The sequence below is a fragment of the Thunnus albacares genome, chromosome 4 (assembly GCF_914725855.1).
Source record: "Thunnus albacares chromosome 4, fThuAlb1.1, whole genome shotgun sequence".
NCBI lineage: Eukaryota > Metazoa > Chordata > Actinopteri > Scombriformes > Scombridae > Thunnus > Thunnus albacares.
In genome coordinates this window covers 10,249,190-10,271,266 of record NC_058109.1, presented here as the reverse complement: position 1 = coordinate 10,271,266, position 22,077 = coordinate 10,249,190, and the positions used below count along the sequence as shown (strand labels likewise).

General features: G+C 39.0%; 2 protein-coding genes across 5 annotated transcripts; both read left to right on the top strand.

The window, feature by feature from the left end:
* The first annotated feature begins 500 nt into the window (after positions 1-500).
* On the top strand, positions 501-10,483 carry phtf1 (putative homeodomain transcription factor 1). Its single transcript, XM_044348392.1, has 17 exons — positions 501-1,024; positions 1,233-1,361; positions 2,280-2,336; positions 2,434-2,503; positions 2,826-2,984; positions 3,853-4,036; positions 4,271-4,391; positions 5,162-5,353; positions 5,470-5,715; positions 5,975-6,103; positions 6,959-7,228; positions 7,565-7,696; positions 7,822-7,908; positions 8,067-8,222; positions 8,367-8,462; positions 9,003-9,128; positions 9,695-10,483. The coding sequence occupies exons 2-17, from the start codon at positions 1,326-1,328 to the stop codon at positions 9,713-9,715; spliced, it is 2,082 nt and encodes a 693-aa protein (XP_044204327.1). The 5' UTR covers positions 501-1,024; positions 1,233-1,325; the 3' UTR covers positions 9,716-10,483.
* A 171-nt stretch (positions 10,484-10,654) lies between these two features.
* On the top strand, positions 10,655-21,520 carry pfkfb2b (6-phosphofructo-2-kinase/fructose-2,6-biphosphatase 2b). 4 transcript variants are annotated; one of them, XM_044348394.1, is made up of 17 exons: positions 10,655-10,863; positions 11,294-11,451; positions 12,132-12,257; positions 12,843-12,939; positions 14,060-14,126; positions 14,318-14,392; positions 15,268-15,324; positions 15,472-15,596; positions 15,822-16,029; positions 16,301-16,447; positions 17,398-17,502; positions 17,768-17,897; positions 17,987-18,049; positions 18,139-18,203; positions 19,029-19,196; positions 19,932-19,954; positions 20,559-21,520. In XM_044348394.1, the coding sequence occupies exons 2-17, from the start codon at positions 11,367-11,369 to the stop codon at positions 20,626-20,628; spliced, it is 1,611 nt and encodes a 536-aa protein (XP_044204329.1). In that variant the 5' UTR covers positions 10,655-10,863; positions 11,294-11,366; the 3' UTR covers positions 20,629-21,520. The 4 variants fall into 4 exon arrangements, with proteins under 4 accessions (XP_044204329.1, XP_044204328.1, XP_044204331.1 ...); XM_044348395.1 differs by lacking the exon at positions 19,932-19,954 and having other exon boundaries at positions 10,657-10,863; XM_044348393.1 differs by lacking the exons at positions 19,932-19,954; positions 20,559-21,520 and having other exon boundaries at positions 19,029-19,925.
* The last annotated feature ends 557 nt before the right edge of the window (positions 21,521-22,077 follow it).

Sequence of the window (22,077 nt, the reverse complement as noted above, 5' to 3'; positions counted from 1 at the left end):
ATCTTCATCATCAGTAGAGCTGACACAATTAGTCAATCAGAAAATTATTGAGGATCAATACCATCAAGCATTTTGATTATCAATTAATAGTTATGGTCATATTCCAGCTCCTTAATTATGGTATTGAGTATTTTCACGATGTTGTTTGTCTTTTGTGATTATAAATTGAATATTTTTCGTTTTTTGGACTGTTGGTAGCTACAAAACAAGCCATGTGAAGGTGTCACCTTGGTCTTTAGGAAAATGTGATATGCATTTTTCACTATATTTTGACCAATTAATCAAGAAAATAATCGGCAGATTAATCGATAATAAAAAAATAATAATGATTAGTTGAAGCGCTATAGTCATCACTATCTCATCTCTATCGGTCTTTCTCATACTGCTCTCTGATTGGCTGAAATGTTAGCCAGATTTACATGTATTTTTTTCGTCCTGAGTAAAGCCTCTCAGGCAGCACTTTCCCTCCATTACTGCGCTGTAGGCTTTAACAGTCAACTGTTTATGTGAAAATGTAGAGGATAAATTGTTGATGTGAGGTTCTGGGTAATGGTAGCAGTTTATTTTCTAACAATCTTACCCAAGAGAGAAGGCTTTAGAGCACAGACGCAGCCCGGGTGAGCACAAACGCTGCCTGAAAAACATCGCTCAGGGAAAAAACAACAGAAGTAAAATCACAAACCCCGGAAAAGGGAAGCGGAAGATTGAGCCAAATGTTAAACAAAAGTGAAGTTAGTGAGATTCAGAATACCAGAAGTAAACATATCGGTAATTAGCCATATACGTATGAAGAAAATCGTCTATAAATGCAACATTTGTAAGACATTATTCGCGTCAAAAAGTGTCAGTTGAGGTGAAGCACACAGCGGCTAACCAGTAGTTAGCCCCATCTGACAACAAGACGCTGCAACGCCCCTGAAACTGATGACAAAAAAGTATTTATCGACCAGTCATCGTTTTTGTGATGATTACCTAAAAGTGTCTTCCAATTTGTGCCAAAACGAGCCGTACTTTCTCATTTCAGGTAAGTTAACTACCGTTACTTTGATTACTTGCTAACGGGGGAGGCTAACGGTTACCGTTTGCTACCGTTTACCTTGCTAAGATTTTCCTTCAGGTTACTTAACAGCTATATTGTTGCAGATACGTGTAACATTTAGTCTCCTTTGTTGAGTATATTTTTTTTTGATGTTATATGTTATGTCAGTGTGGCTGTGTTTCTTTCTGTTTAGTGAACAAAACTGGATTTCTGCCCAGTCCTCCTCTCCCTTTCCTGTGCTCTCTGTGAAATGACCTGACTCTGGGTTCACTGGTTCCAGCATCAAATGACAATGGCCAGAATAGCCTGGTATCAAGAGAAGGTAAGACCGGTGGAAACATAGGAGGATATTTACTATGCCTACTGCCAGGGCGGTGAAATTTTTTGCCTCACTGCGATTTTTAAAAATCAGTTTACGAGCCCAACCCCAGTTCATCTAATGTGCATATTCTGCCAATATGTTCTGATGCCTGGCACAAGTCAATACGTGTCTTGAACACGACCTGTTTGACATGCCTGGAAATCAGTGCAGTGAAAAAGAAAGTTTTTTTTTTTCTGTTGCTGAACTTGCAATATTTGTTTAACAAAGAAAACACTTTTGGAGCTGCAGGTGTGTACTCATCCTGCAAGGGAAGATAAATAGCCTCAAGTTGCTCAAGAAAAAGATTGTTGAGCAATGTGGGAGATTTTTGTTAAAGCTTTTAAACTCCTTTGTCTAGATTATTGCTGCAAACAGATAAGCAATAATATAAAAGACCCTATCTGAACTGATTCAATCATACTGTAGATTTGAGCTGCTATGAGCAGAGGGCCACTGAGGGAAACAGAGAGGTAAAAGCACGTACAACCGTGTGTTGAATGCGATGCTCCTGTGAAGTAACTTTATAATATATCTTTTTAATTTGCTGCAGCAAAGTGTTTTTATTGCCTGAACTCAAAGTCTCTCCATTTCTCTCTCTCTCTCTCTCTGTTTTGACCTTGATAGTCTCTCTGTGTGTGTCTGATAAAACAGCTCATAGATTTTACACTTGCTTTTCTCAGATGTTAAATTTTAAATGCAGTTTTCTGTGCTGCAGTGGTAAGTCATCAGGTGCTGCAGCTATTCCTATACATTTCCATTCCCTCCTCCCATATTTTGCACAGGAAAACAATAATAGTTCATAAATAGGGGCTGTAAATTCTTAGTAAAATCCTCTGTGGTGCTTAATTTAAAGGATTTTAAGTGATGTTGTTGTTACAGATCGGGGCCTACGATCAACAAGTCTGGGAGAAGTCTCTGGGGCAGGCGGATCTGAATGTAAGACACTTAAAAAAATCTCTGCAAAGAAATCAGTGTTTTTGTATTTATGCTGTGCATTATTACTAAATCGAAGTACTCCCTGTCATTCATGTAGGGTTTGGACAGCAAACCAAAAAAGACAGGTCACATCAAGTCAGACCTCATCGATGTCGATTTAGTAAGAGGTGAGAGTGAACGAAGAGTAGTTCTCCACCTGTCGTGACTTTGTTTAGTAGCAAATACATTCGCCAACATCTGCAAACACACAGCAAGACAGTGAATTGTCTGCCTCCTCTGTGATATCAATTCACCTCACGCATGAGCTATATAAGCCTTTATTTCCTGCAATGTTCCATTTGTATGTTTTGTTTACTTCAGTCAAATTTCCCGTCTTGCTTCAATGCAAGTAAAATAACATGAAAGTCTACATATTTCAGTCTGCATGGTCATATTTACAATAGTTTCAATGAACCTGTGTAAGAGAGATGGTCTCATTCCTCCCCGCAGGATCCACATTCAGCAAAGCCAAACCAGAGAGTCCCTGGACAGCTCTGACTCGTAAAGGTCTGGTCCGAGTGCTGCTGTTCCCGTTCTTCTTCCAGTGGTGGATCCATGTGACCTCCAAGTCCATCTCCTCATGTATCCTCGTGCTCTACTTCATGCAAGGTTTGATCACCATTTCTAAGTTTCATTCACACTTGTGCTGAAAATTTAAATACGTTAAATTTGATCGACCTAAATTTGACTATTAGTTTAAACATTTACATAAAGACACATGAATCGGGGTGCAAGTACAGGGTAGAGGATACACGTTGTATACATAGTGTAAGTGAGAGTTTAAGGTAAAGTTGACTCATAATGTTATGTCTTGACATTTTTCATTCAGCTCTGCTCATTCTTGTCTTTTTCTGAAGATGTCATTAAAACATCTCTTGGAAAAGAGGTTAGGAAGGAAAAAACATCTCCTAACGAGCCAAATCTGTGATGCTTTTAGCAAGCATGCATGTGATTTAACAACCATGACATGCACATTTAGTAATGGTTTTTAAAACTAACTAATAAAGTAGAAAGAGAAGCTGCACACTTTTAAACAGAGCAGTTCCTTAAAAATACTTTTATTGCAACAGTGATGTTTTGAGTGTGTGTAGTTCTTCAAATAATACCTCAGACTATATATAAAGAGATTAAAACATTACTACTGCTGCCGCTCTTGCAGTAAAAATCCCTCAAACAGGTGCTAAATGATTTGTAGATTTTCTAAAGGAAATAAATATATAATGGTTCTTGATATATTCAGTGGGCAGTATGCTGTTCAAATTCTATGTTTTTCCAATTTTACTTAAATATAAATAATTAAAAACATTCATACAGCTTTAATCCTTGCAGTGTCTCCATTTGTCAGTTTACATAATAAATATCCCATCACAGCTGAGCAACACAGAAAGACCTCATTTAGAAGGCATAAATTCTGTTATAATGTCTCCCCTGAGAGACCCGTTTTGTTTGCTGTTGCCAAATGTTTTGCTCCCCTCAGTGGCAGCAGTGGTGCTGTACTTGGAGGTCCCTGGGGCGAGTGCCAGCGAGGTGTTCGGGCCCATGTGTCTGATGCTGCTGCTGGGTACTGTGCACTGCCAGATTGTGTCGACTGAGTCCAGCCGGTGGCCCTCAGGCAGTCCAGCTGCCAGCAGCACCTCCACCAGCCCTGCACGCAGAAGGAGGTGGTTTTCTCATTGTTAGGCACCACACATATTCGCTTTCACTAACACACTCTCACCTTCTTGGCACATGCGTAAACTCCTACATCAAGCACACAAGATAGACCCAAAGACTTTTAATCAACTTCTGCTATAAAGCATCTCTGGTATTTTTAATAATGCTGCCACTCCTGTGGTTTTAGCTGATTTTACAGTGTCTGCTGTACCTACCATCTCTTGTCTTTCTGTCTCCTTCAGGCCAAGGAAGGGCAGAGGGCAGAAAAAAACTGAAGAGAAGAATGACAGCGGGGACACAGAACAGCAGGGGCCCTGGCAGTTTGAAGAAAGCCAGCGATTATACAGAAACGAGGAGAGGAGGGTACAGTCTCACTAGTCAATCTCAGTGCCGCCGAATGAAACAAACTTGTCAGTCACATGCTGTGAATCGTAGATTTTAAATGTCAGTCTCGACAGTTAAAACAACTACTGGTTTTTAATATCTTCAAAAGTATTTTTTGTTTGCTGTGTCATCTTTTGAAAGACAGATTGACTCAAATATTAATATATCTCAGTGTTGGCTGATAAATGGCACCAATATAGCAAAGATAAAGACGAGCACCTGTGTCTTTAATGAAATTCATGACTCTCCTCCCTTCACAAAGCTAGTATTTACTTACAGTGTTGTTGTATTGGAATTCAGTAGATTGTCGGATGGTTTTTCTATTTTGTCAATCTCCTGTGGTACAAAATAGTGTTCATAGCTGTTCTAGCCTCAAGCCTCTTTCTACTCTAACTGCTGGTTTAAACAACATGTACATTTCAGCAACTTTTTCTTTTTACTAGCTCTGTTGGCCTGCTGGGAGATGTGTTGGACAATGGAAATTTAAAAAAAATGTTGGACTAGAAAAATGTCATTCAACTTTTAGAAAAGACATTTTAAGTGTTGATATGTAGTTTATTAATTTTGTGAACATTTCTTTAAAAGTTACAACTAATTTGAAAAATGCATCAATAATAAACAGGCTTAGGACACATTTGTAAAGGTTGCATCATATAACACCGTAGTATAGTCTTGAAAATCTGTCATATTTGTGCACATTTTGGAGTATATTTGTAAGAAATACGTGTCTCTTGATATTCTTCTCGCAGAACAAAAGAAAGTCAGGGTTTGGCGCATCAGACGAGCTGTCTAGTGAGGAAGAGGAGATGATGCAACCAGTGGAAGTGATTCGTCCACTACCTCATCAAGAGAGACACCCTGCTACAACCCAGCCAGCATCTGCACCATCTGTTAGAAATAGAAATATAAAGTCAAGCCCCAAAGCCACAATAAGACCTCAGGTAGACCTTAATGTTTCACTGTATGTTAATAGTACAAACAGATAAAACTAGAGAAAGATATGTAATTTCCATATGTTGTGTTTTTCTTTTTTTTTTTAATGGTGTTTGGAAAAAAGGAAGGGAGCGGGGCTTCCATCAAGATGAAACCACGTGAGGTGGAGCGTCTCAGGCCGAGCGTGGGCTCCCGTCCAGCCTCTGACACTGATGACACGATGTGGGAGGAGCTTCTCCAAGGACCTGACTCCGCCTCCACGGGGAGCAGTGACAGCGAGGGGAACGGGAGGTACAACGCCGGCATGACCCTCCCGCAAACCATCACTCCGAGTAGTGATGATGAGAGCCTACAGCAAGGAATCACGGGAGTAAGATCACCAGAAATCTTTTAATAATCACCTTCAACTTGTTTTGTCTTTGGATTTACAATCAATCTTCTTTAAAAAAAAAAAAAAGAGAGAGAGAAAATCTCAGAAGATGTTATTAAATTCAAAGGAGATACAACTTGTTGCTGGCATGATTATGTGTTTCAGATTCATAATCCTCTCCTACAATCAGATTTTAGCTCATTTTTTACACATAGAAACCACCAAATAATTGAATGTTATCGATTGTGTTTGATTGCAGCACCAGCTGTCCTGGCTTCAGGCGTGTCACCCATCCAAGGACCGTGTCAGCGCTATAATATGGGAGCAGGGCGAGTGTAAAAAAGCAGACATGTCAGTGTTGGAGATCAGTGGGATCATCCTTACACGGGTACATATTTTCTTTTTTTATGTCAGAGTAGATTTTCAGGATAAAAACAGCTTGTGCAGCATAATACAGGTGTTTGAAAGCAAACTATTGTCACAGCTGAAGCACTGCAGCGCTGACTTTTAAATACATAAATAAATATTGTAATTACAAAGTCTGCAATCTTGAAAGACAAACTAAAGCGGATAAAGATAAAAATAGGATGTCACATTTTACATGATAATGTCACGATACAGGTTTAATTATCACTCCATACAGATGTAGCAACTGCTAACAGTCCATAACATTGTCTTTATTCAGTTGCCAATAACAAGAAAGGATGCATGTGAAAACATCACTGTGATCTCAACTTGCTTTCTGCAGCACTTCTCTCATTCACCATGTGGTCGGGGGGCCAGAGTGACACAGAGTTCGGAGTTGGTCTATGCTAACAAAGAGACGGAGACAGAAACTGTTTTACAAAAGGGCTCCTCTCTGTCAGCAGCACGCCACTCACGAGTTCCTGTCTCTACTCTCTTCCTCTTCTCTTTGTCTCCCTGACAATCTGCCCTCTGACAGGCTCATTTAAGATAAGACCCACCCTCTTGCTGTTTGACAACAAATCAATCTGACAAATGACAACCCTGTGACCGTGACAATGACCAAGATACCGAGTTGTTCTGTGGAACATTCAGGTGACTGACAGACATAATCACTTGTAGACAACTGCAAAATTATACACAGTCTACACAGCCTGACTGACTGAGTAGTCAAGAAACACTTTTAGACTGATACTTCCACCAGCATAAAAACGTCTCAGTGTGACAAGATGTGTCCATCTGTCTCCATCTTTGTCTCTCTCTTGTCTCTTGTTGACAGGTGAAGTTAGTGGAGCAGGGTATGGGTTACCTCATGTTTGGTGGGCTGGTGACCGCAACACTGGCGTTGCTTCCCTTCGCCTTCCACTTGGCTCAGCGTCTGGACAGGTCCAACGTCAGCTCCCTGTCCCCGACGGAACTGTTAGAAATGGCGGTGGGGCCGCCTGACACCCAGGCTTACATCTTCTTCTTCATCACGACAGTGCAAAGAGTCTGTCTCACAGGACTGTTCTTCTTCATGATGTGTGTGGCTGAGAGAACATACAAACAGGTGAGCGGTGACTTTGTTTTGTATGAAGAGCTGATAGGATGAGTCGATTAATCAGTTAATCGACAGAAAATTGGATATCTCCTGTTTTTGAACTGGTGGTTGACCAAAACAATATATTTTATATGATAAATAATCAATCTATTAATTGAAAAAAATGTCAATAGATCTGATAATGGAAATAATTGTTAGTCACATCCCTAATTGAATGAAACATTCTCCTGCTCTCCATCATCTCTGATCTTTCAATAAAAGTTAAGAGATCCTTCTTTGCAGGACTGATGAACTCTGTCAAGTGTTTTGCATGTGTAACAATGTACGTCCATGTTTTCCCAACAGAGACTCTTATTCGCCAAGTATTTCAGTCACCTCACTTCAGCTCGCAAGGCCAAGAAATCCGAGGTCCCTCATTTCAGACTGAAGAAGGTGCAGAACATAAAGATGTGGTTGTCGCTACGCTCCTTTCTCAGGGTTTGTATTCTCTTGCTGTTACAAACATTCCCCTTGTGAATTTATTACTGTACATTGTTTCACCACTAGAGGGTTGTCACGGACTTGCTTTTTGTCTGTAACGGCGTGTCGCTTGTTCATTGCAGAGACGAGGGCCGCAGCGATCCGTCGATGTCATTGTCTCCACTATCTTCCTTTTAGCGCTTTCCATTTCATTCATCATTTGTGCCCAGGTCAGTCATATCTGCTGGAACAGATCGGATCTGTTTAGAGAACATTAAATAATGTTGTGCAGACAGCAACCTGGATCAAGATAAAAACACAAACTCAAATAAAAAGTCTAGCAAAGTGCCGCTGGAGTATAAAGACTGTTGGTTTTGCTCTACCACAGCTTCTTCACAGCCACAAGACATTCCTAGAGTCTCTGACAAACTGGGAGCTGCTGGTGTGGTGCTCCTCCCTCATCCTCTTTCTGTTGCGGCTGGCCACGCTGGGCTCAGAGACCAACTACAAATACAGTAACTCCTCAGTGCTGCTCACTGAGCAGGTAGGTTTGTAAAACACATGTTTTTTTCAGTGGGTTCCCTCTGACATTACACTGTCAGCTGATTCACAGTTAGTATCAAATTATAATTTAATGCAGGCTTAAATAAATTACTGTAAAATTATGTAAAACTTTTCTTGGTTTCAGATCAACTTGTATCTGAAGATGGAGAAAAAGCCCAATAAGAAAGAGGAACTCAACATCGTTAACAATGTTTTGAAACTAGCTACAAAACTGATGAAGGTAAGCATGAATTTAACTTTGCTGTTTTACTGCCTGGTTTCCCAGTTGAAAATGAAATTATCTCATACAGTTATGTTGTTATTACTGTCAACTTGCTTTGGGATTTATCCCCCAAATTGTCTGTCTTAAGTGTCTCTGAGTGTAATGTAACGAACATTTAGCACATTTTAATAAGTTTAGTTCACTCTAGATTCGATTAAGCACATATTTTAGAGTTTTGACAATCAAGTTTTTGCCCAGATCCTAAACAAGGTCATTTAAGTATCAACAACAACAAAGTCATGACCCTATATTTATACCTTACTGCGTAATACAGCTGCACAGTGCATGTAATAAGCTTATTAATGTAAAGCTACTCCAAATGTCCCGTGTAACAGTTGTCCATTTGTAGTTTTAATTCAAGAAAATTGCAAAATAAACAAAAAATATAAGATTGCGCTTACAAATACAAAAAGAATCTCCAAAGAATAACATTTAAATTACAATTCCACATAAAAATGATGCTTTATGTTTTGTGATATTCCCTCCTCCCTCCTCCAGGAGCTGGATACTCCATTCAGACTTCTGGGTCTGACCGTGAACCCTCTGATCTATAACATCACCAGAGTGGTCATCCTCTCTGCCGTGTCCGCCGTGGTCAGCGACGTACTCGGCTTCAACATCAGAGTGAGTCTCTCTGCCGTGGAATCGCAATAAAAATAAATCGCTCGAGTGGCCCTTAAATGCTGCTTATGAGATTTTCCATTTATAGTTGCATGTTACCCTCTAGGTGTCGGGGTCGTTAGTAGCCTGATTTTCTTGCTTTGGTCGGGGGCCATCTGGCAGACAAGCTGGCATTGTGCATATTGAGACTTGAAAGGAGAGAAGATGCATCAACTAAAAAGTGCTTTTCAGTGGTACCTCAAATTATAAGTACTGTACACTGACAAGCATCAACGTACCCTCAATAAAGACAGTGAATCTCCCCAAAGTTAAAAAAAATCTGAACCTCTAAAGCTGACTAATTAATCACAACTTGTCATTTATACATTTCTGCTGGAGACAGATTAAACAGAAAAGATATAACATGTTAATTAGTGAGCTTTAGAGCTTATGGTAGTGGTATTTTTTAATATTTAGTGACAGAAGTACCAATGTAGGCGATGGTGCTCTGTGATTATGTGTTTGTGTTCTGTAAAATGTCTGTGAACTTTCTCTAATTAAAGTTTTATCTCCTCTCTTTATTTCCCCAGCTGTGGAAGATCAAGTCTTAATGTGAATACAGCGAAAACCACTAAACAGTCGGACACACGGAGACCAGAAGCTCCCTGTGTCTGCTACAGACAGCCTCTCATCTACAAAAAGTGTGCAAACCTACTGACAGTGTATTCAATGTTTGTGCCTTCCAACTGTCTCTGAGTTTCATCTGTCGGTCATAAGCCTGAGGTGCTCTGACAATCGCTCACACACCATGATTGGCTGCTGAGCTGGTGTATCAACACACAGTTTCCATCAGCCACTAACCCAGTGCCTAACCTTTGACCCCTGAATGTTCCTCAGTATGTGGTTAAATATAGCGGCGAGGCTTCTGTGGCATCTTGATTCCTAAGCGTGTCTTGTACAGATGTTTGGACACAAAAGTGAGATGTAAATTAGTTAATGTCAATAATGTAGATAGTTTTATTTAGTCTTATCCACTGATGTTTCTCATCAGTGTAGTACAATTAACTGTAAAACAAGATATGTGTTATCAAAGCCAGTAAATCAAACTGGGTGACCGGCTGTATTAAATTAATTTCCATAGGACTCAACCCAGATTTCAACCTTTTTGTACAATTTAAAGAGGAAACATTGTAAGTTGCAAGATTGTCTTTATTTATTTGGCGTTCTGTTTTAGCGCTTAAACTTGTATCATGACTCTTTGACCACTATCTGCCTTTTTGTATTGCGGACCATTGTCGAATAAAATAACTATGCAAAGAGGGTATAGTTATGCTTAAAGGAAACGTTTGATAGAGGTGAATAAAAATGTTTTTCATCCATATATGTTTGCATCAGTTTTATCATGCTTCTCTCATTACACGCTGGTTTGTACGTAGACTTCTGTAGAGCTCTTGTGTTTTTGTATTCAGGGACTTTCCATTAGTGGTAATGGGCTGTGAATTGACGCATGCTACATCTATTATCAACGTTACGGTAAGAAAAAAAATGACGTAGAGGCACACCTCCAACTTGGAAGGACACCAGCCGGCCGAGGCACCTCCGCGCCAAGGACAGGCCGACCACACTGGCTCCTCCGGCCGCAGCTGCGGACGCAAATTCACGGTCCGGCTTAATCTGGAGATCGCTGCGGGCTCGGTGTCCGACGGCGTCCGCTGAGACATTTCTGGCTGTCAAGACTCATCTTTTGCCCCCTGACTAGGTAAAAAAAAAAAAAAAAAAATGAATAAAACAGCTGAATGTGATGCTGTGAAAATGCGTGCTGTATGGATTGTGTTTCATGTGGATTATGTTATTAAATGTTATCTCTGATTTAGTGTTGCATCGTCTGTCTTGCTCATACTCATATGCGGCTTTGTAAATATTGTGCGTTATGCCAAGGTGCGTGTTTTTTTTGTTTTTTTTTTCCTTTCATGAATGAACAGATGATGTGGCAGCGTCTTTTCTCCTCATTCTTGGAGTGCAGTCGATGTTGCCAGGGATACATACATATCTATATCCATAACACGTTTTTTGTTTTTTTTGTTTTTTTTTCTCAGAAAAGCCACAGATTTGTGCGCAAGATTCAGTTCTGTCAGACGCATAATGGAGAGATAACACGCTGCATGTATGTTTGATGTCTCTTGTTTCAGACCAGCTTGGACAATGCCCCTCTGAGAGAGGGAGAGTTGATTTTGACTTAAAGGCTCAAACAAGGCTTTCAACATGTCCAGCACTCAGAGAGACAATGGTTCTGCAAACTCAGCAGAAGCCAAGAAAACAGACCTGAGAATGAATGAGAAGAAATGCTGTAAGTAAAGTCCAAGCCTCCCCACAATTAGATTTGTTCTTCTGCATGGCTGCTTTAAGGGACCCACAGGTGCACTTGTAACATAAGATCTTTGTGTACTGACTTCACAAGTTGTTGCTAAATCACATCTGTGAGTGACTCAGCAGCTCCTTTATTTAGGCTCCAATATATGAAAGACAGTTTCCACAAGAGTGAAACTCTCTAGGGAAATAATAACATAAAGTATGACCAGTTGATACAAAAATACACAGTGTGACCCCCTTCTGTGGTTTGGCACTTCCACTGTTATTAGGAAAATGACTCTTTTCTCCCAGGACATTTCTTCTTCTCATTATCCCTTTGATCCCAATACAAAGATTACATTATTTTTGTCTAAAAAGAGAATTATTCTTGTCCAGCTCACACACGGCCCAGTTGTCATGTTGTCTTAATGTCAAAATGAACTTTTGATGCAGTGTTTTCTTTGGTTATGTTGAAATACAGCCTGACTTTCCACTGAAATTGTACAAAACGCAGTAAATTTACATAATTTTACTAGTCTTCACATAACTTATTACTTTGTTCCTGTCTTTTTTTTTAAATGCAGGTGATTAACATCGGCGGGCCAGACATTATTTTCATCCAACTCTGTATTACTTTTAGCTATGTGCATAACTAATATAAGTCTGTCTCCTGTGTAGCATGGGCTTCCTATATGACAAATTCTCCAACAATGATCGTAATGATAGGCCTGCCTGCGAGAGGGAAGACCTACATGTCAAAGAAACTCACACGATACCTCAATTGGATAGGAGTCCCAACTAAAGGTAGAACATGACACATGTGAAAAATCCTTTATTTCCTTCTCAGTGTCCTTCAATTTAACCCAACTGTACATCTGGAAAATGTTTAGCGGAAGAGAAGGTTACTCAGAAGTTTACTTTGTCTTATTTCAAATGGCAGTACAGTATGTTGTGGTCTACAAACTGTATTACTTTATTTAGCAGTTTATTTAAAGGACATTCAAACAAGCTTATAGATATCTGGAGAAGAATTTTTTGTTATATTTAGAGCTTGGGTTTGGTCCAAAACAAATAAATTGGCAATCGTTTGTTACTGTTGGCTTTAACCTGCTTGGAGTATAAGATGGATGACAGTTATGAAATCAGAGCGTAGTGATAGTGTGATATTGTATATTATATTTATATATTTGTATTTGACATACAGTAAATACATTTGAATATACATGTCCACCATAACATCCCTGGAAAGTATTTGAAAGAGTATCTCAGAAAAGGCGGCTTAACTTAGGAGCGGTTGAATTATAGTAGTTACAATTGCTTGTAAGATCTTTATAAACCTATTTATCTAATGACAGGGCAGAGTTTTAATGTCATTTGGTCATTTTGCAGTGTTTAACTTGGGCGTCTACCGCAGAGAGGCTGTCAGAGCTTACAAATCCTATGATTTCTTCCGCCACGACAATGAGGAGGCCATGAAAATAAGGAAGTAAGTTTTCCACTTGTACAGTCATTATACAGGACATTCATATATCATCACACATCATCATCACATATTAAACATCTAACAGTACAGGAAGCAGTAGCATCCCTTCTCTACGAGTGTCTCCCATTTCTCCCAGTCAACATGGGTCTGTTTGGTATTCTACAGCCTCCACTCCTGCATCAGTGACAAAGCTGTTTTTGGGCCAACGGTTTTTACTCAGCCTGGGTCAGCACAGTGCTTATCCTACCTTAGACTGGTATTGATCTGTAGTTCATGTGCACACACTGAAACATGGCAAAGTATCACCACCAAATCTTTGTGGTTACCAATTTGCATTCAGATCAAGTGTTAATCAGTGCTGAGCTCTCCAAAAAGATGAATAAAGAATATAACTGTCTCTTAACCTCATATCTTGTCCGGCGGTTGTAATTGAAAGGTTGCTTGTGGTGCACAGCCATTATGAAAATCGTGACAGGCTTTTGACAGCTTCTCAGTGTTGAATTCTGACCTAGATATTAAAACAAGCTGCCGCTGTCACTCCGAAACTGATTCAAGCCCTCCAGGGTGTTGCATGAGTATCCAACCTGGGTCAAACAGAAGCTCTAAATAGGCTTCAAAAAGTTTGTCTTTTCACTTTTTGAAGTAGCAGCTGGGAGGAGTTAAAGGCATAGATCGACATTTTGTGAAATACACTTTAATGCTTTCTTGCAGAGATTAGAAGAGATTGATGTCTCTCTCAAATAGTAGAGTGGTATCAATCTTCTCATCTTACTGTTGGCAAGAAGGCTTATTTAATGGGAACATTTAGACTTGGCACAATGTTGTGTTGTTCTGTTCAGTAAATCCCACTCATCTGCTCTCCAAGTACACTAAAACAACCAAAATATATCATTTTTCTACCAAAGAAATAGTCCTGATCAGGTCTATGGATTATTGTAACCACTGCTACTGTAAAACGTCATCAGAATCAAGGACTTCAATACAAACTGCACTATAATACTTGTAATACTGTTTAATTAGTTACATTTTCCATCACATAAAATACACACATGATGTAAATTTCAGTGAATAAGAGCAAACAGAGGCTCTAAGACTATTGCCGTGTTTCCTTTCTCTCCTGCAGGCAGTGCGCTCTGGTAGCTCTGCAGGATGTGAGGGCGTACCTGACGGTGGAGGGAGGTCAGATTGCAGTGAGTCCTCTCTCTGCCTCTCTGTCCATCTGTCTCTCTTGTCTGTGCCCGTGTGTCTCTGTATCGGCTCATTCACAAAAGCTTTCAAATATCCGGATCAGAAACACATCTGGCATAAGGACAGTCTTAATCCGGAACTGTCCTAAAAACATTTCATCATAAATCATAGAATTATTTTCTTTATGTTTTAGGTTTTTGATGCAACAAACACAACAAGAGAGCGGCGAGATCTTATTCAAGCTTTTGTGAAGGAGAATGCATTCAAGGTGAGTTTTTTTCAAAATGTATGTCATCATTTGTTATTTTACCTGTTCTTTCTTGGGCTTTGGTGGAAAATGGACTTTGATATTTAAACATACATGTCTTTACTTAAAGTGAGTCTTCATAACTTTTGCTGAACAGCGGCCACAGTGGCCACAAGTGGTACTTAGAAGAAAGCGGCACATTGAATTCTTTTAGGCAGCTACTTTGCTGCTGTGTATCTATGATATGCTTAAGTGTAGTCTAACAGGAGTATAAGTCGAAAAAGATTCATAAAGTCAGTGAACATACTCATTAATGTCAGTTACAAAGTGTTAATCTAAAATTTGCTAACCTTAGCCACCATAAGCTAATGACTATACCAGATCAATTAAGACTGTAGTGGCAAAACATTTTGATGTATTAGACAACAATGCGCTATGACATCAACTTTTCTTTTGCATGAAGCTGATTAACTTCATCAGAAACTAATAAGTCTTGCTGGTTTTTGAAGATTCATGATTTTTCATGCAAAAGTAGATTTAGTTATACAACACACACTTTCTTGTTGCCAGTGGTATGCTATGCTACTGATGGACAGTTTGCAGTAATGTGACAAGGAATGCAAGGAAGAAGATGACTGCTAGCTAGCAAACATGTAAACAGTGCAGGTTTCATGAGGAAGAAAATGCACTCAACATGTTTTTTAGGTGTCTAGAATACACACAGTGTGTTTTTGTGTTCAACTTTGAATGTAAACATAACTTTGCTTACAAAAAAACTCCACATGGTATCTTTAATCTCTGTCTAGGAAACTGCATGATGGTGTGTTGTGTTGTGGTTTCAGTAAGCTTCAGCATATTTTCTTCTCTAACTGAGCGGCTCTCTCTCTCTATAACAGGTGTTCTTTGTGGAGTCTGTGTGTGACGACCCAGAAGTCATTGCTGCAAACATTCTGGTATGACCTTATGTAACCTATGGGACTTTAAGGTTTGACTATGACTTATTGTCTGGGTCAAACCCATAATCTATTAATATCCACGCTCTCGACAGTGTTATGTAATGCTTGCTCACATTGTTTGAATGTGTTGAATAACTGTGACAGGAAGTGAAAGTGTCAAGTCCAGATTACCCCGAGAGGCACAGAGAGAGAGTCATGGATGACTTCCTCAAACGAATCGAGTGCTACAAGGTTACTTACCAACCATTAGATCCTGATGATTATGACAAGTAAGACTTGATCAAATCTTACTGCTTCTCTTTATGGATGTTATAGAAAAAAAAGCCATTATTACCTTTATTTATTACTGGATCACTCTAGTACTTGTAAACCAAGCAGTTATTGTCACATAATGTTCTTTTGGGGAATTACAGCTTGCAATTCAGAAAATAAACACTAGATGGTGACAGTAAGGAACCATTTGAGTCACCTACATGATTCCTTGGCACCTGCAGGGACCTGTCTTTTATCAAGGTGATGAATGTGGGCCGGCGTTTTTTGGTGAACCGGGTGCAGGACTACATCCAGAGCAAGATTGTCTACTACCTCATGAATATCCATGTGCACTCTCACTCCATCTACCTGTGTCGGCACGGAGAGAGCAACCACAACGTCGAAGGCCGCATCGGAGGAGACTCAGAACTTTCTCCTCGCGGCAAACAGGTACGATTTTAATAATCTTCATTTTATGAACTGCAAAGCCAGTGTCTTCTCAAAACCCAATTACAAACCTCTCTCAGGGAGATGTAACTGAAATATTATGAACACCTGAGTCCTGACCTTTATCACATTTAATCGCCTCCATTTCCCATTTTCTTGTCTCTGTCAACTGAACATGAATCTAACAAAGCTTGAAATACCATGAAAATGATTGATGCATAAATGATGAACAGACGATGATTGGAAACCTCTCTCTGTCTCTCTCACATCCCAGTTTGCACATGCTCTGCGCAATTTCATTGAGGAGCACAATCTGTCAGATTTGAAGGTGTGGACAAGTCAACTGAGAAGAACCATCCAGACAGCGGAGGAGCTGGGTGTTCCTTATGAGCAGTGGAAGATACTCAACGAGATCGATGCTGTCAGTACCCTGACGTCCCACATTTCACTTGTGGTTACACTATGAAAAAAAAAAGGAATGAAAAGTTTCTCTCGATTTGTCACATCACTGCTTGATTAACCATGCATTGATCAAGATTATTTTTTCTAGCCAGTGTCATGGTGACAACAGTGCAGCAGAGCAGTAAATATAACTTTTTAACTAGAAACTTTCTCCAGCTGATTCTGGAGGATGTCTGTGTACTCTCAAAGACATCTGGGCAAAATAAACCCTCAAAGATTTTATATTTATATGGCTTTTATTTATGACTTTAATCTTTATTATAGTTTTGTATTATTATTAATAGTATTATACATGTGTTGAATAATATCATATAACCTTGAGATATGATCGTTAAGGTTTGTTTCAGGACTTAAACAGTCAGTTTAGTGGGAAAAGCGGAAATGAAGTATAATGTTTCCTGACAAAACATCTGGCTTGTAAGTATCTAAAGAAATTAGATTGTATGTTGTAATTTTTACCAAATGAACCAAATGAAATCGGTGATGCCTACATTGAAATTGTTACAGAATTCTGAACATTAGGGTTGATTAGATGAATATTTAAATTCAGCGGTAAGGAGAGATTGAGTGTAGGACCAGACAACGTTCAACATCCTGAAATGTGGATAGCCAAATTGGCAAAACAACAATGTTTGCCATCCAATGATAGCGTCATCATCAATTATCAAACTCTCAAGATTTGTTTTGAGGATTTTTTTTTATCTGTTGTTCAAGATAAAAGCAGATATTATTTTATCAAGTAACTTAAAAAAAGACTCTGTTTTTTTCCAGGCCTTTCATTTTCTTACCAAAGTACTACTGGTTTTATGGTTTTATCAACTCTTTGCTGGCTATAAGCAAATTGTGCATTCATGGTATTGAAGCATTTTTTTTTACATATAAGTTGAATGTTTTGTCATCCTTTTCCAGGGTGTGTGTGAGGAGATGAGCTATGAGATGATCCAGAACACATTCCCTGAAGAGTTTGCTTTGAGGGACCAGGACAAGTACCACTATCGCTACCCAGGGGGAGAGGTGACCCAACCCACTCCGCCCATTGCACCGTTTTGCACAATTACCATTTTTTAAAAAAAAATTTCTTAGTCAGCAGTCTAGTCAGGCTAAAACTTTGGACAATTCATTTCATCAGACCAGCAGTTTTCTTCAACAGCATTTATTTCATCCCTCTTTCAGTGTTGTTGCAGATCCTTTTAGCTAAGTTGTAATCATGGATTACTTTACACTCTTTTAAGAAAAGCCCTCTACAGTGGGGCTCAATTTGTCTCTTCCGGTTCTCTAGTCTTACCAGGATCTTGTTCAGCGTTTGGAGCCAGTCATCATGGAGTTAGAGAGACAAGGCAACGTGTTGGTCATCTGCCACCAGGCTGTGATGCGCTGTCTGCTCGCTTACTTCCTGGACAAAAGTGCAGGTATTAAAACAAGATGTACATCTATTCAGTACACACACAGCACAAGGTAGACGCTGATATGTTATATTCTCTTTTTCATCTCACCTCAGAAGATCTACCCTACCTGAAATGTCCGCTTCACACAGTGCTCAAACTTACTCCTGTTGCGTATGGTAGGTCGTTACCTTAGAGGAAGCTTGAATTTACTCTATCTCATAGTTTCATTTAAAAAAAATGATTCTATGTTGTTTTTTTTCTCTAGGTTGTAAAGTGGAAATGTTTTATCTTAATGTGGAGGCAGTAAACACACATCGAGACCGACCTCTTGTAAGTTGCTCTGAATTGTGCTGAATAAAATTAATTTCTGCATTAATGTGCATTCAGCATTTGTTCAGTTAAATCTGATTGTATGTGCAAAATATTTGTTTATTGTTCACTTTCATTGTAATCACTTACATCGAAAATCTAAAGTGTCTTATCTAATCTAAAGTCTGACGAGCTGTTGTTTGTTGTGTCTGCTAGTTCAAGGCAATTGTGATGCAATCAATCTTCATCCCCTCCCTGTATGTGAGGCTTTGCTTTCTTGACTCCTCTCCTTATATCCCTGTTTTGTTATTGTTCCTTTAATCTTTAACCTTAACTAATCAGCAAAGCTTGACCTGTGAGCTACTGAATGTTAAGTGAGTTTTTTTATTTTTTATTTTTTATAATATTTTACCTTGATGGAAGCCGTGGCTGATCATGCTACCCTGCTTGGCTGATATAATCATTACCACTGCTCTGGTTGCATCTTGATATTATGCTCAAAGACTATGTACATACTTTATGAAAGGCTTACATATTTGAGCTTTGAAAAATAGCACACCTAAATCTTTTTCCTGTTACAAAGTTTACTATCTTGATTGAAGCAGGTGCTAATCTGTCTGTCCTGTGCGATCAGGGTTTGAACTGTTACTGTTCATTACTGTTGTGTGTCGTGTGGTGGAGTAACATGGTTGGAAAAAGGCTTTAGTTGTCTTAACCTGTTGCTGTGGATCCACGTGGAGAAGACAGCAAGTTTGCTTGGCTGTGTCTGGTCAGGTGTCCCAGCTGTTGTGTGTTCGCAGATCTTTTTCCTTAACACTTGCGGTATTTCCCCTCATCTCCTACCAGGGTAAAATCCCGAAGGACTCTGCTCTCATACTGCGGCGGAATAGTTACACTCCCTTGTGCAGTCACGACCAGGTCAAGCGTCCCAGGCTCTACAGCGCGGGCAACCAGCCCTGGCTACCGCTTGCCCCCACCCCACCGGCTCTGATGCCAGAGGGACGGCAAAGCCAAGTTAGTGACAGAATCATAGGCTCCCTCTCTAAATCAGTCACCGTCAGCTGTAATCAGTCACCTCCCACCCCAGTTGTAACCCTGTGTTTGGCATTCCCTCGCCTCAGTTTTGGATCCTCTCGATGATTTAGTGTCTGTGTTGAAAAATGACGTACATGGAGTCCATCTCTTTCTCTCTTTCTCTTTCTCTCCCAGGGCATGTTTTGAGTTCTGAATTGGGGACTTCCCTCTTTTAATGTTGTGGCTGTCTGTTCTCAAAGCCAGACGTTTGTTTTGCATGACCTCTGCTTCACCACTGGGCTGTCTCCAGCTTGAATATGCAGAAAAGCATGCCTATTCTTTTTCTGAGGAAAGCTCCTTATGAGTCGTCCTCATGGTATACAAAAGACACACAAACATCTTAAAGATATCTCATACTGTATTTTGTTGCAAGTCATAAAAATGTACACTTATAGTACACATCATAATCTGCACATAACCATTATAAACCCAAAGTGATGATTCCATTTAATAAAGTTAAAACAATTTGAGAGCATTTGTTTCCTCCTAACAATACAGGTATTCTCATTATAAAGGTTGTGACAAACATTCAGATCTAGAAATTTTTAAAATGCATATTCATATTTGTACGTGTTGTGTTTGTTGGCCTTGCCTTGTGGGTACATTGCTTCAGCCCTTCTCCACATTTCTATCTATCTCTCTCTTTCTCCACTTTTCTCCAAACCTGTCTTACAGCCTCGGATAGGAATCGGTTGTCTGTGAGTATTTTGGAGACTTATATGTTGCCAGCTCTTCATTTTCTTTCCCATAATTCAACACATGTCATAGTAATCCATGCCAATATGTTATCACAGTGGTGTTTCTTTTTATGGTTTTTCAGTCTTTGGGTTTCTCTAACCTTTCATCACCTTTGCACTTTGAAATTAGAGCGGTTATCAGCCTCGTTTCATCTCAGCGGCCTTATCAACAACACTCTATCATACTGTTTGATGACAGTATTTGTTACATAACTAGACATATTTCACAATATGTAATAAAATGGAAAAGAAGTAGCCATACTATTGATATATTAAGTATTGATTTCCTTTTTATTGCATAAAATTAAATGTACTAGATTATAATTTGGAGCTAATCATACATAGGGTCAGAATGTGATTAATAATTAATCACTTTTTGAGAGTGTGCTAAAGAAGAGTCTCCACTGATGTGGCTGTTTTACCACACTTCACATAATGACCTAATTTTTCAAATAGGATCTTAAGACCCCTGGGCCGACTGGGAAGCTATTAGTTTCCTCGAATAGGATTTGCTGCTATAAGGCATTAATTTGTGAATGTCAGTGATATTTTCTTTTTCTTGAAGGAGTCCCTGTGCGAAGGAATCGACTTTGACAGTCCAGAAGAAACTAGTGGCTGTGTCCGCTTCTGAGTGAAGATGAAAGCCTCTTTCTTCATGGCACAACAGCTCTAAAGAATCAAAAGATCTAAAGAAAAGGTTTTTTTGATTTTATTTTTTAAAAGCGGATTAAATGTAGGATGAAGTCAAAGAACTTTTTCTGGACACGAGGTCATTTTTTTGTCCTATTTATCTCAACCTCTTTGTTTGTCTCTGCATGCTGAGGCTTTGAAGTGGAAGTCTTATCATTAGTGTCATAAACACTTCCTGCATGTGCAGTAAAATCAGTTGTTCAACCAACAGAACATACTGTATTTCAGTGCTGGCAAAGAATCCTCATTGTGGATAGTACAATGCCTTACTGACCTTCATATATATTGATAGAATTAGGTGCTCTGTATGCCACTGAATGTAATGAGAACAAGTTATGCATTATTATGATGAAAATTAGTTTTCATAGGACAAATAGAAAATGTTATAAAGTAGATGCTGTAAAAATATTTTTATAATACAAATCCATTCATCTGCACTATCTGTACTTGTGATTCTTATCAAATGTAATTATAAGCCATCATCTGTTATGTTATATTAGTGATTTAGTTGACATTTGAAAGTAGGTACTGTAGAAGATCAAGGACTGAAGAATGTTAAAATAATGTATCAACTTCCTTTGTACTGTTTCAGAAGCATTTTATGTTTCATGTGTTGTTAACAAATATACTTCACATTGCTGGATATACTGCATATCAACAACAGATAAACCACCACAAAAAAACCAACATGCTTTTCTGTCAGATGCTGCAATTTGCAAATCTAATGTTTTAAGGTGTCACCTGTGTTCATATTATCACACTGTCTAAATATTTGTATTAATTACTTCATGAAAATGTGTCTTTCTTTTGTCCCTTACTTTCTCCTTACGTCAGCCATTTCTGACTCAAAAGATCCTTTATTTCATTGAGTAATGAAATGGACAGTGGTATGAGTTTTCAGGACAATGTGATGTTTGACTGTTGATAAGTTCATGTCCTGCTTAAAGCCTATTTGTGCCTTTCTAGCAGACAATAAAGGTGAAGTGACATGATTTTTAAACGTTTTCATTATAAATATAGGCAAAAGACACAAGTCGTTGCAGCATGTTTTCTAACAGAGTGAACTCTGTGATCCAGAGCTGTTACAAGGTATTTGTGACCTTAATTTAACTGTCTGTTGTTTAATTCACAAATGTCTCAAATACTATTAAAGAACTAAAAAAAAACATAGAGTTTGTGCCTCACCCTTCAACCATAACTGCAGTAAATAAGGTAACAAAGAGTTAGAAACTTATCATAAAGTGTTTTTTAAAGAAATGCTAAATTATAACCTTATACTGAATTAATGTTTTATTATCTGCATGCACATAGTGCAGAAAACAACAGTGATAATTTGTCAAAGAAGCTTACAGTTACTGTCCCATTGCTGAAATGTCATGTATCAGACGGTAATA

Excerpts from the sequence above, each read along its gene's own strand:
- phtf1 (XM_044348392.1), top strand. The coding sequence starts at position 1,326 with ATGACAATGGCCAGAATAGCCTGGTATCAAGAGAAG. Across the intron at positions 5,716-5,974 it reads TACAGCAAGGAATCACGGGA|CACCAGCTGTCCTGGCTTCA; the intron begins GTAAGATCACCA and ends GTTTGATTGCAG. Across the intron at positions 8,223-8,366 it reads CAGTGCTGCTCACTGAGCAG|ATCAACTTGTATCTGAAGAT; the intron begins GTAGGTTTGTAA and ends TCTTGGTTTCAG.
- pfkfb2b (XM_044348393.1), top strand. The coding sequence starts at position 11,367 with ATGTCCAGCACTCAGAGAGACAATGGTTCTGCAAACTCAGCAGAAGCC. Across the intron at positions 15,325-15,471 it reads TCATTGCTGCAAACATTCTG|GAAGTGAAAGTGTCAAGTCC; the intron begins GTATGACCTTAT and ends TAACTGTGACAG. Across the intron at positions 16,448-17,397 it reads TACTCAACGAGATCGATGCT|GGTGTGTGTGAGGAGATGAG; the intron begins GTCAGTACCCTG and ends ATCCTTTTCCAG.